Source organism: Anastrepha obliqua, chromosome 5, assembly GCF_027943255.1.
Source record: "Anastrepha obliqua isolate idAnaObli1 chromosome 5, idAnaObli1_1.0, whole genome shotgun sequence".
Taxonomy (NCBI): Eukaryota; Metazoa; Arthropoda; class Insecta; order Diptera; family Tephritidae; genus Anastrepha; species Anastrepha obliqua.
Window position 1 is genome coordinate 75,627,765 of NC_072896.1, and position 16,424 is coordinate 75,644,188.

The 16,424-nt window shown below is 37.1% G+C and overlaps 1 protein-coding gene across 2 annotated transcripts in view; it reads right to left on the reverse strand.

Moving 5' to 3' along the window:
- Nucleotides 1–16,424, reverse strand: part of LOC129247702 (uncharacterized) — a 117,289-nt gene that overhangs the window by 36,658 nt on the left and 64,207 nt on the right. For both annotated transcript variants that reach the window (XM_054886954.1, XM_054886953.1), the window contains exons 5-10: nt 13,192–13,600; nt 9,118–9,548; nt 8,750–8,894; nt 8,501–8,652; nt 3,979–4,295; nt 1,768–2,052 (exon numbers count right to left, since the gene is read on the reverse strand). In XM_054886954.1, coding sequence (XP_054742929.1) covers nt 1,768–2,052; nt 3,979–4,295; nt 8,501–8,652; nt 8,750–8,894; nt 9,118–9,548; nt 13,192–13,600 — 1,739 coding nt within the window. The remainder of the gene's footprint in view (nt 1–1,767; nt 2,053–3,978; nt 4,296–8,500; nt 8,653–8,749; nt 8,895–9,117; nt 9,549–13,191; nt 13,601–16,424) is intronic.

Below are 16,424 nucleotides of genomic sequence, written 5' to 3' on the forward strand. Positions count from 1 at the left end.
TCGTGTTAAATCTTTTTGTTGCAAATTTTGAAAAACACGTTCATATAATTTTTTACCAAAACATTTTTTAATAATGAAAAAGGCTTTTCCCCAAAAATTTTCAAATAAAATTTTCTGAAGTATATTTTGTGTTTGAAAATGTAAAACTGTTGTATTTTGTAATTGTGATTTTTCCTAAAAAAAACATGTTTAAGTATATCTTTTTATTTTTTATATCTGATCATAATATTATTGTAAAAATTGGAACCGAAGGTATTTCACTTTAAAAAACTCTATTTTCAACATTGAGTACATATCAAAATTATAACATCTTTTATCAAAAGTTTTGTCAATTTCTTTCTTATTATTCTTAAGCCTACAATTTTCAGAAAAGTTTAGAACAAAGTCAAAAAGATTTGGATTACTTGACTTGGGATCGCCCATTTTATGTATTAAAAGCAATTAACTTAGAATTTTTAGGTATAAAATATAAAAACAATTGCTCAATTTGGATTTTAACTTGGCGGAGTAGAATATTTTAATAAAATAATAACTTCAATACTTTCGAAAGGAACTTCTTTCCCAACAATCACCATTATGAACTTTTCCTCCTTTAGAGTTTATGCGACTGATCAAATTTTAACATTAAAAAATTTTACATTTTTTCCTCAACAAGTTAAAACTTAGTTGTTTCAAAAATATAAATTTCTTTTTGATAATTAAATTTACCCAATCTTACGAATGAAGCTCAATTTTTGCACGATGCTAGTAGCCTAAGCTTCTGGCGCCTAAAGCAAATCGAATGGAACAAAGGCTGAAAAGAGTTACCGAAACGAGTTAAATGAAAATTTGAATAATAAAAAAAAAAAAAAAAATAAATCAAAGTGGTCCGCATAAGCGTCGGACTGGCTCGATTGTTTTCTGCATTGCTTTTCGAAATCCTGCCCCTTTATTTTGCAACTCAGGTTTGACACCCCCTTGACGTTTTTCGTTATATATTTCACGCCACAACTACATATATGAAAATATCACAGTGTGTAAAGGTCAAAAATGTAGTAGTGGCATGCATGCAAAGAAGACAATAGATGAATTGAGCAAACCAGTCATGGCGTATCGGCAATAGCAACAGCTGCCACACTAACAAAAGCATAGCGGCAAAAGAACAACAGTCATAATGGCAACGATACACGATACAACGAAACGAGGCACAACACTTCGAATAATAGACACAAAACCCAACAACAGCTAGAGCAATAAAAAAAAAACACCCACACACACACAGACAACAAACAAACGAAAGCAACTCTCTATAAACCGGACAATCTACAATGGTACAAAAAATAGCCAAAGGCAATAACAATGGCAATAGCAACTATGGCAACAAAACATTCAGAAAAAAACAAAAACAAAAAAAAAGAAATCGCCGAAAATCAACACAATTGACGGCAATCAACACGAATGTTGGCTTTACGCGCCGTGCCAACCCAAAGCCTACGCCCGGTCCTACCTGAGCGCTTATATGGCATCAACAAACGAAACTTAGCTCATGTGCTTCCAAAGCTAAGCTTGCGCACACACACATAAATGCACGCAAACAGCCACTTTCCGCTCTTTGCTTTTTGCTTTCCGGCGACACGCAACATTCATTCCTAACAAACAACCAAACGGCTGTTCACGCACACTCTCGCTCACCTCATGTGAAGCGTCATTAGCAATTTTACGTACATATTTTCTTTACCCCACTCGTGCGCCCCCGAGCATTTTGATTTGTCCCCACCAAGTATTTACCTCGAGCACAACACCCTCCAGTGTGGGCTGTGATATATTCTTCATATTGCTGTGATTCAATTTGGGCGCACTGTCGGCACGATTTCGTCCTAATGATTGATTTGATGTTTTGTTATCGGCTTTGCTCAGTACTGAATTATTTGAAGATTTGTGATTTATATCCAGCGTTGAACGTAAAATGTCAACTTTTGAGGCGCTACCAATGTGACTGCCATGGCGTGGAACACGTGTCGATTCAACATTATAGCTGCTGCGCCGATGTGACAAATGGTCGTGGATATCCGCCTGCACAGATGAAGTAGGCAATCAGAGATGCAGGTACGTGAGGCCAACGACGACGTGTTGCGTAAATTATTTGAAAAATGTAAAGCAGAAAAAAATGCAAAGGAAATGAATATAATGAAATCAATTAGAACGAAATTTTCGTAATTAAGTAAACAGGTAGCAAAAGTAGGTGCAAAATAAACGACATTTGTTGAGTAGGAAATCATTGAGTTATGCTGGGCAATTAAAACTTTAATTGGGTAATTTTATTATGGGAACTTTTTTAAATGTTGCAATTTTTGTTAAATGAAATGAAGTTAGGAAAAACTTCGGTTAAGAATGAAATGATATGGGATGTAGAGTACGAGGAAGAAATGGCATGGAATGGTAAAGAAAGATTCGAGTGACCTGAATCAAAGAACTTATAAGGACAAGCCCAGTAACTGCAAACGCAATTCATTGCGCTAACAAAACTCGCGTAAAAAATTCTACCATACAAGAAATAATTTATTATTAGAAACAATTCAGAACCGCTGAATGCGTTTTTATGTGAAAATTCACATTCTAGAAAAAAGAAGCGGGATGGCAGTTTTTTGTCATTATACGTACTTTGCCTGAATGTCGGATAGAATGGAGGTTCAAAAAATTAAAATGATGAAGGAGAAAAAATTATAATAATAATGAAGATAAAAATAGTAGTAATAAAACCAAATTTTTTTGAATATCTTTGAAGTGCCCACCCATAAATCTTCAAAAAAAAAATTAGGATAATGAAAATAAAAGTAATATTGTAATAAAAATAGTAGTAATCAAATTAGAATTTTTGAATATTCCTAAAGTGGCCCACCTTTAATCATCTTCTGATTAATAAATGTTCAGTTGCTAAGATTAACAATCAATAATTTTAGTCATGTTTTTTCTTAACACAATAACTTTCGTTTGAATTTATTCATTATAAAAATGCAACCGGCTATTGAACCAGAAACTATATATAGAAGTGTGTTCAAAAAGTATGGCGAATTTTTTGTTTTTTTTTTCAAAAATTATTTATTTATTCATTAATATCTATTTTGTCCCCTTCAAAGTAATACCCATGAGATATTATGCACTTGTGCCAACGGCTTTTTCAATCTTCGAAGCACTTCAAAAAATCTCTTTTTTTTATCTTGTTCAGCTCGTCAATCGTAGCGTAGCGTCGTCATTTCATGAGCCTCTTCAGTTTTGGGAACAAGAGAAAGTCACAGAGGGCCAGATCTTGACTGTTGCAGCATTCGTGTGTTCTTTTTGGCCAAAAAGTCGCGCACAAGCAACGATGTGTGAGCAGGGCCAATTTTTGTTCATCCACAAATCCGAGCATTTCTGGCGGATTGCTTCGCGCAAATATCGCATAACTTGCAGGAAATATTCTTTATTTACCGTTTTACCCTGTGGCAAGAACTCATGATGCACAACGCCCCTGCAATCGAAGAAAACGGTAAGCAAAACTTTTACATTTGACCCAACTTGGCGCGCTTTATTCGGTCTTGGTTCGTCCGGCAGCTTCCATTGAGATGATTGAGCTTAAGCATAAACCCACATTTCGTCACCAGTTATGACCCTCTGGAGCAAACTTGGGTAGTCGCGGACAGAGTCCAACATCCCATTAGCAATGTTCATGCGATGCTGCTTTTGGTCGAATACTCATTTACTTTCTTTTATTCACCCTTTTGATTTTTTTAAGTAAAATCCTTTGGTATTTAAAGGTAGGTGCTGAAAATCTATCGAAACAGTGTATTCGGCAGGAAAAATGTGGTGGCCCACTTCAGGAATTGTCATACATTAGCATTTTTATTTTAGTACAAAAAAGTAAGTGCGTTGAAATGAGAGGTAAAATATGTTTATTGCTTGGTTATTATTTTTTAAGTAAAAAAAAACTATTTACAATTCCCATTACCATCGTTTACTCACCCTTGATCCACGCGGCAGAGAAGTCAAGCTGCCAATTTGATTGTACTTAATCATCAGGCTGAGGCGCTCCAATGACATTGATGTGCCCTGCTCTTTAGTGGCTGGTTCAGTGAGTTTCTCTGTTTCACCATTTTCTATCGCCTCCACTTCTTCTTCACAATCGTCGATATTGTGATCGAACTTACGCAACCAAGCCAAGTGCAGTAAACCATAAGCGATGCCACCTACAACAGCTAGCAGACCCATATATCGGAAAGCATCTCGGGTACCAAACTGACCGATGAGTAGACCACCGGTGAAGGAACCGCTGCCGCGACCTGAAGAAAATGTGATATAATTGGAAAGTCATAAGTACCTGCATTTAACTAAAATTAGTAGATTAGAAGTGGCTCGAGTAATAAAAAAATTAGAATAATTCTTAGAATGTAAAGTTTCATGTAATGTAAAGATAGAAGCGGGGGACTGTTTAGCAAGTTGCCCTATTTATTTATTTTTCCAATCACTTATTAAATATGCTCAGAATTCTCAGCCAGCTCATAAGCTTAACAAAGTGCATGGTCTTCTCACTCAGAGTAAGACTGTTCAAATAGAGTGCCCGAGCTCGCAATAGTAAGAGCCCGTGCAATGCATGTCACATTTCTCATAAGTATTTATGATCGTTAAAACCATGAAATAATTTGAGGCATTTATTTCTACGACGGATAAAGACTCAGCTGGTCTGAATCACTTGGAAAATGTGCTAAATTCGGCAATTCAGTTCATGTCGTTGCCATACTCAAATGCAGAATGTTTATTAAGAAATCTGCATTTGATGAATACAGAGCACAAATGGCATGAAGTCGACGTGTAAACTTTATTTTCATTCATTCGTTCAAATGTAGAAATTAAGCGCGTTTTTAGTGCAATGAATATTTTTAAAAGAAAAAATCGTAACCGTTCAACCCTTCCTTCACTAAATGCATTGCTCCATATAAGAGCTCCTCCTCCTACTTGAGGCCTGCGTCTTCATATTTTTCTACAGATAGAGGGACAAATAGCCTTGTGTTGCTTCCTAACGCAGATGGTTTTTTATGAAGACATTTTCATGGCAGAAATACACTCAGACGTTTTACCATTGCCTGCCGAGTGGCGACCGCTATTAGAAAATCTTTTTTATTTTGCTATTTAATGCATGGAGATTCGAAGCAGTCCCGGGTTGTAGTCAAGCACTAATCTATTAGGCTATGACGGCAGCCCCATTCGACTAGGGCAGGATTTTAGAAGAGTCAATTGAATTTTAGAAAGCGTAAATTCGATTTTAGAACAGTCTACTTTAGGGCAGTCTAAAGGGTCGATAGCCGTCAGGAAAAAAATCATCAGAAGGCAATAAGAATTTTGAGCCACTACAAATTCATTTTTTTTTTATTACACTAAAATTAATAATTTGAAAATTTAATTTTAAATTTTTCCTTCAAAATTCTGATTAAAAAGTTTGAAATTTTTGACCAAATCTTTCGAATATTTGTAACTCTTGTACAAGTTTTGAAACTTTAATTTATATAATATTTGTTGTAGAGTGAGTTATACTTTGGTAAACAAATTTATGAAAATTAAAAGCAACAAAAGAAAACTAGCGAAAACTGGCCAAAATATAGCGATTCTACTACTTTATCCACTAACGTATGTATGTAGGGATATATTTTAACATCGACATATTACAGACATCGACATAAACTACAGAATTATCGCCCAAAACAAATATGCATACGAAATTCTAATATCCAGCACATTAATTAATTAATTTTATTAATTTTAAATTATTTTGCCTTTCAGAATTATTTCGGCTTTACAGAAATATTTTGTCTTTACAGAATTTTAAAAATACAGAATATTGACCAGAAGGAATTACTGTTTAAAATTTGCTTCATCTTCTTTCAGAATTTTTACCCAAAGGAATATTATAATACCGAATTTAGACCTGCTCGCGAAAAAAAGTTACAAAAGTCCACAACTGTATGTGTGGAGAAGATTTCACGACGACCGAAAATTGTACGTTAGCTTTATAATATTTTTTTTACCATAACTTCATTATTTAACTTCCGATTTCCCAGTCTTGAGAAGTTAAATATTTTGCTTTAATATCCTTTTAAGCTCCAGCCACATAAATAAAGGTGATTGTTATAAAAAACGATTTAAATAACAAATATAGCAAATCTGTTCATGAATTCAGCAAAATATAATATTTTAAAATAAAACTTTTATGAGTTCCAAAGTACTTGAGTTGATTGGAACAAAAGGAATATCCTAAGGTGACGCAACTCTGGGTAAATGGTCTTACTATGCGAAAACGGCTTTGGAGTTCAAAGGGTTATTAGAAAGAAATGCAGAACTACTCAAGACTGAAGTAATGATATATTGTTTTTGAAACGATATGAAGATAAGCTGAAGTCAAACGCCAAAGCTTTTTGTAAGTGCATTCGGCCCCGGAGAGGCTGTTTGAATATCTCAAACTATGTATATGGCTTCCTCGGATAAACGCTCAGCAAGTTTGTCTGACACAGTGAATCTTCTTGCGGACTTTTTCAAATCTAATTTTATTAATGGATCCTGTCCATATTATTAAGTCATATTGCGCTTGCTCGAAAGATTGAGGAGTCGTCTGTTTCTTCCCTGAAGTCATCTTTAAAAAGTTGCTGCTGGACTATCCTCTATTTTTTTGGAGAAATATAGTTCATCACTCTCTGAGGCTTTACCTACATGCATCGTCAATCTTTCTCTCTCTGTGGAGCTTTTATTGACTATTGCAAGTTGTGTTCAATTACACCGATTTATAAATCTAGTAACAAAAATTGTGTTAGAAATTTACGCCAAATTAAAAAAAATAATTTTTTCAATTAAGAACATGTGTTTTTTTTTTTTAATTAAAAATATTATTCAATTAACTTCAATTAAAGTGTCTTCTTAGCGTTTAAAAGCGAATATCCGTTAGACACCATTTATGCTGATTTCTCGAAAGCCTTTGATACAGTCTGAAATAATTTTCTTCTATAGAAGCTTGCATGTTTGGGATTCTATTCATCGTTTCTAATGTGCGAGTTAACCTCCTCAGAATATTCTTTGTAGAAATTGAAAGAAACTGGCCTCAGAGCCCATTCTAGCTAAAGAGTCAGATATCTCGTTATCCGCGCTACCCACGTTTCCCGGGAGCCATGTTAGCAACAGGATATTATGTCTACTGAGCCTAGTTCAGCCTGGACTTACAGGACTCAACTATCCTTGAAGTGGTTGGAGGGTTGTATAAGGTCATAAAAGCACCTTTGCTGCTTTTCAAGTACGACTCTTGATGGCATGGAATCAAGGGGCATGGCGAGGATCGTTGGATCGAAGTCCGTGCCTTTTTTGTTCTCCAATGCCGGACAGGGACCGTACCCATTCCCATTGTGTTTCAGCCTGCAGATGGCCTTCAAGGCCTCTCCTTGGATGAAAACATCAAGTGGTGGTATACCAACCAGAGCATATAATGCGGGGCCTGAAGTAGTCGGAAAAGATCCAGGGACATGGATGGTCACTGTGCATTGTAGTCTCAATAAGGTCATCATGACTCCCACGAGAGAGTATCTACTCATCCAGACCACCGATGCATAGCTGATAATAAGTCTTATCATAACCGTGTAGATCCATAGGATCTTGCTAGGAGAAAGACTCCACGTTTTCCCAAGGCACCCTTGCACTGCCAGAAGGCTGTCAGTGCTTTGGTTGTATTAGTTTCAACGTGTAACTTTCAAAGGAGCTTACTATGAGGATTGCTCCAAAATATTTGACTTCTCTGGATAGCTCGATTGTGACTCCTTTTAGCTTAGGCAAAGCGAGTCCATCAAGCTTCCTCCTTCTGGTGAAGAGAACAATACCCGTCTTAGTAGGGTTCGCCGGTAACCCATTCGCACAGCATCAAGTGTCAATCATGTCCAGAGTTTTCTGCACTTTTCTATAGATATTCATAAGCGAAGGGCCTGTTAAGATGGAGAGTAAATGATCGATCGCCATGCACCAGAGCGATGGAAACAGCAAACCGCCTTGGGGGTAGCCTCTATTAACCCCGGATGATACCAGCAGATCTTCTTCTACTCTCACATAGACTTAATAAAGAAATGAAATTAAAATGACAATCAAGTGTCAAATAACCTAGATATAAAGAAAAAACATTTTGAAGATTTTTCAAAGGATCGACAACAAATTTTTATGATGCTGAAATCTTCTGTGTGAACTTTCCATATTTTTTTCCAGCCTAATATCCACGGTATTTCTGCTAACTTTTAATAATACTAATGATTTCTACTAAGACATAATTTGATTTATCAAATGGAAATTTCACAAGCTATTTATTAAAGGTACACTCACAAGTTAAAGAGTAACTCTTTTGCTCCGCACTTATATTTCTTCTCCACAAACAGCGCCCTACTCTACCCAAACTACTATCCTTCAAAGCTTAGGTTAAGTATTATTTGATTCTGATTCCATGTAAAATTCTCCACTCATAACTTACCTAAACTGAAATGTGCCATACCCAGCACACCAATTAGTGTGGCTAACAGGCTCTTCGGCGCTAAGATTGAGCAATAAGTGGCAGCTGCTACCCACATCAAATGACAAGAGAGAGCCTCCATTGCCTCGAACGGGAAACACCACCAAGCATTTCTATAAAAATATAGAATGGAAATAAAATCAGTGCATAAAAATGAAGATAACTAACGCCCATTAACAGCCGCCATTTTCTGCCAAAACCAACACTTACTCAATGAACGAATAGCCTACTAGGCGACCAGCATGCGAAAAGAAGGCAATAATAATCAAATTAACATGTCCAAAGATGCGGGTGATACGTTCAGCACCATACAAGAAAGGAATACTGCTTACGGTGCCCACAGTGATGGTGATGCCTGCAATGAACCAAATTAAGCAAATCAACAAACCAACTTCCGTACAGCGTGTGGAGTGGGTAGCAGAAATTGGACACAGTAAAGAGAACAAAACAATTTGATTGTGATTGCATTGCCATTCGATTACAAGTCACTCAGGAAAACCAAGTAAGCAACCCAACAAAACAGAACGTGTCCAAATTTTCAATGACACCACTCACTTTCACTTTTGCGAATTACTTACCGAGCAAATAATTGGGCGCACCCAACTCCTTTAGGTATAGAAATAGGAAACTCTCGATGAAACCCCAGAAATTGCCCAAAATGAACAAGAAGAAAATAAATGTGATGACATGTGGCATTTTCAATAGATTCCACAAATCCCGAAAAACATTATCCGCTGGCAGTTTATCGCCCAATGGCATCATCAGCACAGAAATTGTCGAAATCACCAGCAACAGATCGTAGGTATAGAAGGCGGCCGAGTAGTCAGTGTAGCCAAGGCCACGCGAAAAATAATCAATCATTATGCCAGTAATTGGCGAAAAAATAGCCATGCCAATGCTGGAGAACAAACGTTCACGCCCAAAATCGCCGCCATATTTCTCAATCATAGTCAACGCAATGGGGTCCATTATGGTGACACCAGCTGACAGCATTGTTGTAGCGAGGAATCTATGAAAAAGTAAAAAAGACATAAATACAACAATACTGTACGGAAGTAATTTCATTATCAATAAAATAATAAAAATAAACAAAAAATATTGATAGCTATCATTACGAAATGTCAAGAAGAGCAAATCGCAAATAAGTCAGTGATGTTTGACTAAGATAAGAGAAATTAATTAATATTAAATACATTTTTAGAAGAAGTATAAGCTAACGCAGTGGCTTAAGTTTTCGTGTCCAGAGCAAACCACGTAATACTAAATGCTAAATAAATAGGTGACAAATGGGAAAATAAATCTCACATCACAGTTCTGCCAGGGGATAATATTGGGTTGGGGAAAAAGTATTGTCGTATTTTGTCAATTGAGCGCTACATTTAATCATATCTTGCGTTGTACTTATTGCATCGGGTCACACTAAACGGCGATTTGAAGACGACAATCTGTACTACAAGTGTCTCTTTGACAGTGTTGTGATCGTACCTTTCAGTCTTAAGTTATAGCGCGTCAAAGATGGAGTCCACCAAGCAAGAAATTCATCATATTTTACGTTTTTACCACCTTAGAGGTAAAAATGCAACGAAGGCGGCGGCAAAAATTTGTGAAGCTTATGGGCCTGATACTGTAACGATTCGCAGAGCACAGCGTTGGTTCGATCGATTTCGTTCTGGTGTAGTAGATGTCGAAGATGCACTCCGTACTGGAAGGCCAATCGTCGTAGAGACTGATAAAATCGTTGAAATTATGCAAAGAGACCGGCATGTGAGCATTCGCTCGATTAGTCAGGAACTAGGTGTAGACCACAAAACCGTTTGGAACCATTTGTAGAAGATTGGATTCCAAAAAAGGCTGGATGTTTGGGTGCCACACGTGTTGACGCAAAAAATGTCTTGGAGCGAATCAACGCTTGCCATTCTCTGCTCAAACGGAACGAACTTGACCCATTTCTGAAGCGGATGGTGACTGGCGATGAAAAGTAGATCAAACCATCGCCAAGCCCGGATTGACCACCAGGAACGTTTTGCTGCGTGTTTGGTGGGATTGGAAGGGAATTATCCACTATGAGTTGCTCAACTATGGCCAGACCCTTAATTCGGTCCTCTACTTGACCGTTTGAAGCAGGCGATTGACCAGAAGCGGCCAGAATTGGTCAATAGGAATAGTGTTGTGCTCCACCAGGACAACGCTCATCCTCACACATCTTTGATGACCCGCCAGAAGCTACCTGGGCGGACCTGGCACCAAGTGACTATCATCTCTTCCGGTCCATGCAAAACGCCCTTGGTGATACCAATTTGCCCTCAAAAGAGGCTTGCGAAAACTGGCAGTCTGAGTTTTTTGCAAATAAGGAGGGGAGGTTTTATAAAGGGGGGATAATGCCTTCTAAATGGCAACAAGTTTGCGAACAAAACGGGGCATATTTGACTTGAATCGGATAATTCCAATTTCGTTAAATAAAGCGCCAAATTTCGATCACAAATACGACATTTCTTTTTCCCCAACCCAATATGTGGACTTACACGAAATTGTTTAAAAAAAAACTTATACTCTTTACATAGGCCTTTGAACGAATTATGGTGATTAACTTTTATTCGCAAGTTATCACCAAAAGCTAACTAAAATTGCATTAATCATTTCCTATTTAAAGATTTACACTGCGCCAAATAATTTGAATTTTTTTTTTTAATTCTTATTCATTCGAATAATTTCTTTATGAAAATATAGAACATTCTCTCAAAAAAGCCAAATATACCCAAGTTTCAAATTTTGTGCAATTTACAAAAAACGAATTCAATAAATTTTTATCAAATTTTTTTAATTCTTAATTTTTTCAAGTAAATTCTATTAAGTATTATTAAAACCGAGCTAGTATAAAAAGTTCAGGACTGTCAGCAAAAAAATTTTAATATACCAGTTTTCTTTGCGTTACTTTAAACCTGCACTTATTATTATTATTATGAGAGGATTTAACCCTCGTGCCCTCTTCACGGATTCAGAATATTTTTCTGAGCTCAACCTCCTCAATAAATTTTAGTATTTGCACTATTTTATTGAGTTTATCCTCTTCTTCTTATGTTTAACCGCTTGTGTACCAGAACTGGTAGCAAATGCTACCTATCATGGATTTTGATTGCGACAAACCCGGCAGATTGTCCCAGTATGATCGCCTTTGTCTTTCTTTGTTTCGACCCTCTAAATTATAGCGGAGAAGTTACCCTTACATAGGCTACAAAATGACTCTGAACCTATAAATGGGAATGTTGTCCTTTTCCTGACTAATTTATCTGCCATTTGTTCCCAATAATTCCTAAGTATCCTAGAACCCAGAAGTTACGCACCTGGTTGTTCTTGCCTTAGATATTCAGCCGATCAACATATAATGTTTCAGCACCAATTTTAATGCAACCTGGAAAGAGTTGACAGCCTTTATTTCTGTTGGGCTTTCAGCAAGAATTACTTTGCTTTTGTTTTTATAGTTACGTTCAATGTTAAAATCAGTGCATCTTTCTATTGCGTAGACTTTCGCTTGAAAAACCGAATGCCTAATGTTTTCGAGCATCTTTTCTTCGGTTCACAGACAGCTGTCCCTACAAGTTCCTTGGTAAGAGATCCGTCCGTGTACCATGCGATCATGTCCTAGTTTATCTTGTTGGTTTAAGATAACCCTTCCCAGGTCTCTTTATTGCCCAGTTTAGTCTTGAAGCGTTCGACAAAACTGAGCAGCGGTAGCACCATGAAATATCAAAGGTTTGTTCAGCAAGAATATCAAACTTCCTGCGATTTTAATGAACGCCTAAGTCAATGGCAGCTTTAGTTTTTCATAGCATAACCCTTTTCGCTTTGAATTGAATATTAAAGTTCTAAAATAACTTCCATTGATGCCGAGGCACTTGTACGCATGGCTCCTATTAAACATTCACACGCAAGTCTTTCTAACTTCGTTATGAAAATATAGGAATTCGTTAGTGTGTTTATTACAGATACTTACTCGCATTTCATTATGCATAAAATCAAAACATCAATGTACTAAACCATGCATTCTCGAAATTTGTTAAAAAATTCTGATTTACACAAATGGAGGGGCCTATAGTTTTAAGCCCACTCCGAACGGCAGATGGTTTTTTAGTAGGAACTTTTTCAAGGCGGAAATACACTCGGAGGTTTGCAATCAGTCACGCATCAACCCATTCGGCTACGGCGGCCATCTCTCTCTTCGATTAGTCACTTAATATGATATTTAGTCCAATAAGTCAACTATTATTGTACACTACTATTCCAAATACAATTTTTTTTCAATTAGTCACTCATTATTTAGGCTATTCACATTTTATAAATATATTTACATACAATTTTTTGTTTTTTCAAAATGCACCTTTTAATCTACGAAATGATTTGCACCTATTTAGTTGAGCGGCAGTGTGCGTATATACATACATTGGTCTCTCCCATGCTTATATGTATATGAATTCTATTTTTATTCTTCCCCTCATGCCATACCTCTTCTGTTGTTGTGGTATTTCCACTGATTTGAAATGCCTGCAAATCTCTTCGCCCTCCCACACTGTACAATTATTTATTTCTTCAATCTCATATTAAGTGAGACAACTCCCACCCACCTCCACTAAACGCGCACACGCATCCACACTTACCTCAACAAAAAGTAAATCCAGAATACTCGATCATCTGATTCTTTGTAATCCGGCGGACAAATCTCCGGTGCATTCAAAGTGAATATGCAACGTTGCACCATGCAGCTGACTGTCTCATTTGTGAGTTGTGACATGTTGGAGCGACGCACCAAACCACCGCAACGTAGATCCAATTCATCCAAATCGGTGACATTGATTTGCATCTCCCATAGACGTTTCTCGCCGAAGCGTTGCTTGAAATCGGTCACTGTCTCATTGTCATCCGGTTCGATTTCCATGCCCAATTGCTCAATGGGGTCAGCCAAATCTGGATGCATTTGAAGCATAAAATAGGCAGCATCACTACTATCGGAATGAACCCAACTTTTGGGGTTGAAAAAACTGTCGTTACCCTGTTCGCCTGCTTCCACTGATTGTAGTTGTGGTTATGGTTGTTGGGGACGATAATAGCAGAGGAACATGTGCAGGAGAGAAAAGAAACAAGAAAGAAAGAAAAGAGACACAAATAAACACAATAGCATAAAGTAAATACAATGAATAGTGTGCAATAGCTAAGCTTGTTAAAAGGCGCACAAATGTATGCAATGCACAAAGGGCACGTACTATAATGACGTGTATGCTCTGCCTCTGCATACGACATTCCCGTATCTGTACACACAGACATACATACATACATGCAAGACATTCTCGTACATTGAAATGTTTGACTTTTGTGTTGAATACTAAAATGGCAATAAGAATGACAGCCACACAAATAAGAATGACAAATGCACAAATATAGTCAGTCAGAAATTTTGTATAGCAACAGAAATAAGAGTGGAACACAACAATAACAATTAGATGAACAACTAACAATTGTTTGCTTTTGCACTTGAAGGATGGTTGGATCAAAAAGTATGCAGAAATAAATTTAAAGCAAAAGAAACTATGGATTCTCTTCGTATGCACAGGTCGATCCTGCTCCCAAGATTTTCACGGATGTAAAATATTTTTTTTTCCTTTGAGAAACTTTGGTTAGCAAAATATGCAGAGTACATCGCACCGGTAACTCTTGTGAACTAATACTTTTCAAGAATTATAGAAAACAAGCTCACGAGAAAGGAAGCGATGATACGGTGATGCAGTTCTAGATGAGTTGTGTGCGGGAAGGAAAAAATAGTGCCAAGACAACGAAGATTTGCAAACAAAAAGTCATACTTAGTGATTCAAACTAAAATATATTATAAATAAGAATAGGAAGAAAAAAAATTCCTTGTAAGCAAAAAACCTAAGTAAAAATGGAAAATAATGTCAGTCTAATAAGTGATTCCTGTTTTTCATCATATATTAATTTGACATTGGTTACTCCTTTCCGCTGGAAATCTCGACAAAGAATTAATGCCATATTTCGCTTTACTACGAGTATTAAAAAATTTAGGGATAAATTGCAAACTTATTTCCAAAGTCAATGATGTGTAACCCAATATTTACCCTTAATTGAAAGGAAGCCAAAATCATATCTTTTGGCGAAACACATTTTCAATCGGCTGGACAGACACCTTCAATGCTTTCGATTTGTATTTTGGAAACTGCAACGATGACTGTTACAAATTATTTTCTTCATGAACAGACCTAATATATAAACTAAGTTGTACGAAATACTCCACTGAAGGATAGTGTGGGGCTGAGCTAGAAAAATTTCTGATAAAAATATTTATGCTTTTCCCAATAGTTGGTTGAGGTTAAGAAGGGCTGCCCACAAGGCGGTGTACTCTCTCCCCTATTTTCGTGCTCTATTGTGGAGTCTTTTCGTAAAAATCTGCAGGAAATTGAACACGTCCAAGCTTATGCGGAAGATGGGAGGGTACTAATCTCAGGATGGTCACTAGAAGCTACATATATGCAATAAAATGCAAGTAGCTCTAAACGAACTGTGCGAATTGCATAGTCTTTCGGTGAATCTTATATAAAATACCTTGCTACTTTTCACCAGCAAACGCAATATGGAAGGCCTATTACTATCCACTTTGAAAGGAGTAACACTGCAACTGTCTTCCTGCGGTCAAATACTTAGGGGTGATACTAGATTGTAAAATGAACTGGAAGACGAGCAGAAGGTCTCTCGAATACTAAAAGCCTTCTGGCAGTGTAAGAGAACCTTTGGCAAGATATGGGGTCTAAGACCGACGATAGTACACTGGTTGTGCATCACCCTGATTAGACCCATTATTACATACGCCTCTGTAGTCTAGTGGAAGGCTAATATGGTGGAAGGCTACTCCCCCTAACCAAACTACAGAGAAGTGTGTGTTTGGGTATCACAGTTGATATGAGTACGACATCTGGCGATACCCTAAATGTCATCCTGATCTTGCAAGTGGGCGGCGATGAAGGCGGCGTACAGGCTCAAGCTAAACGGAGTCTGAGGAAACGAAGAAAACACTGGCCACTGTCAGATATTACACCAGTTGTCAGAGCCACACACACTGTTCTCGATGCCAGTGGACAATCGGGTGCCTTACGTTACAATCTACAGTTGATATTCAAAAATTATAATAATTCTTCCAATCAAAAAGTGTTTATTTACCAATATCTACTAAGATATAAGTGAGATATTAGCCCATTGGTGATCAAAAAAGTGTTAACAGCTAATTCGAAAATAAACTCCACTCAGTATTTCCTTTACCCCTATATTCATATTTGTCTTTTAAGCAAATTTCCTAAAATCCTAAATATTTTTCATATAGAAACCATTTCTTGATCCACCCGCAGATTGCAAATTGAAGTATGAAATTTGAATTGCATAGAGTTTGTTATTTTCACGCCTGGCTTATATTCCTATTTTGTTGTGTTTATGCATTCATACTTTGTCACTTTTCACGCACACGCTCACACCCACACTTGCACTTGCACCCGTACGCACTTGTACTCCTCACACATTAGACATTTCACACTTTAGAAATGCACTAGACTACATCAATTGTCCATTTTACAAGCGTTTATGCATTCATTTATTCATTTCATACTTTCAACTACAAACAAACCAACATCAAGTAAGACAGCCACACATGCAGGCGTACGCCTACCTAAGACAGAGCTGATAGAGTGGGCGCACATGTATTTCGCAGTGCTCCAGTGTATAGTACTCCAGACATCCCCATGCACTTGTTTATGTACGTACGCATATACATATATATTTACATATAAGTACACACATTTAGACGCCAAATAGTTGAACAAACAAGCAAAGAGAC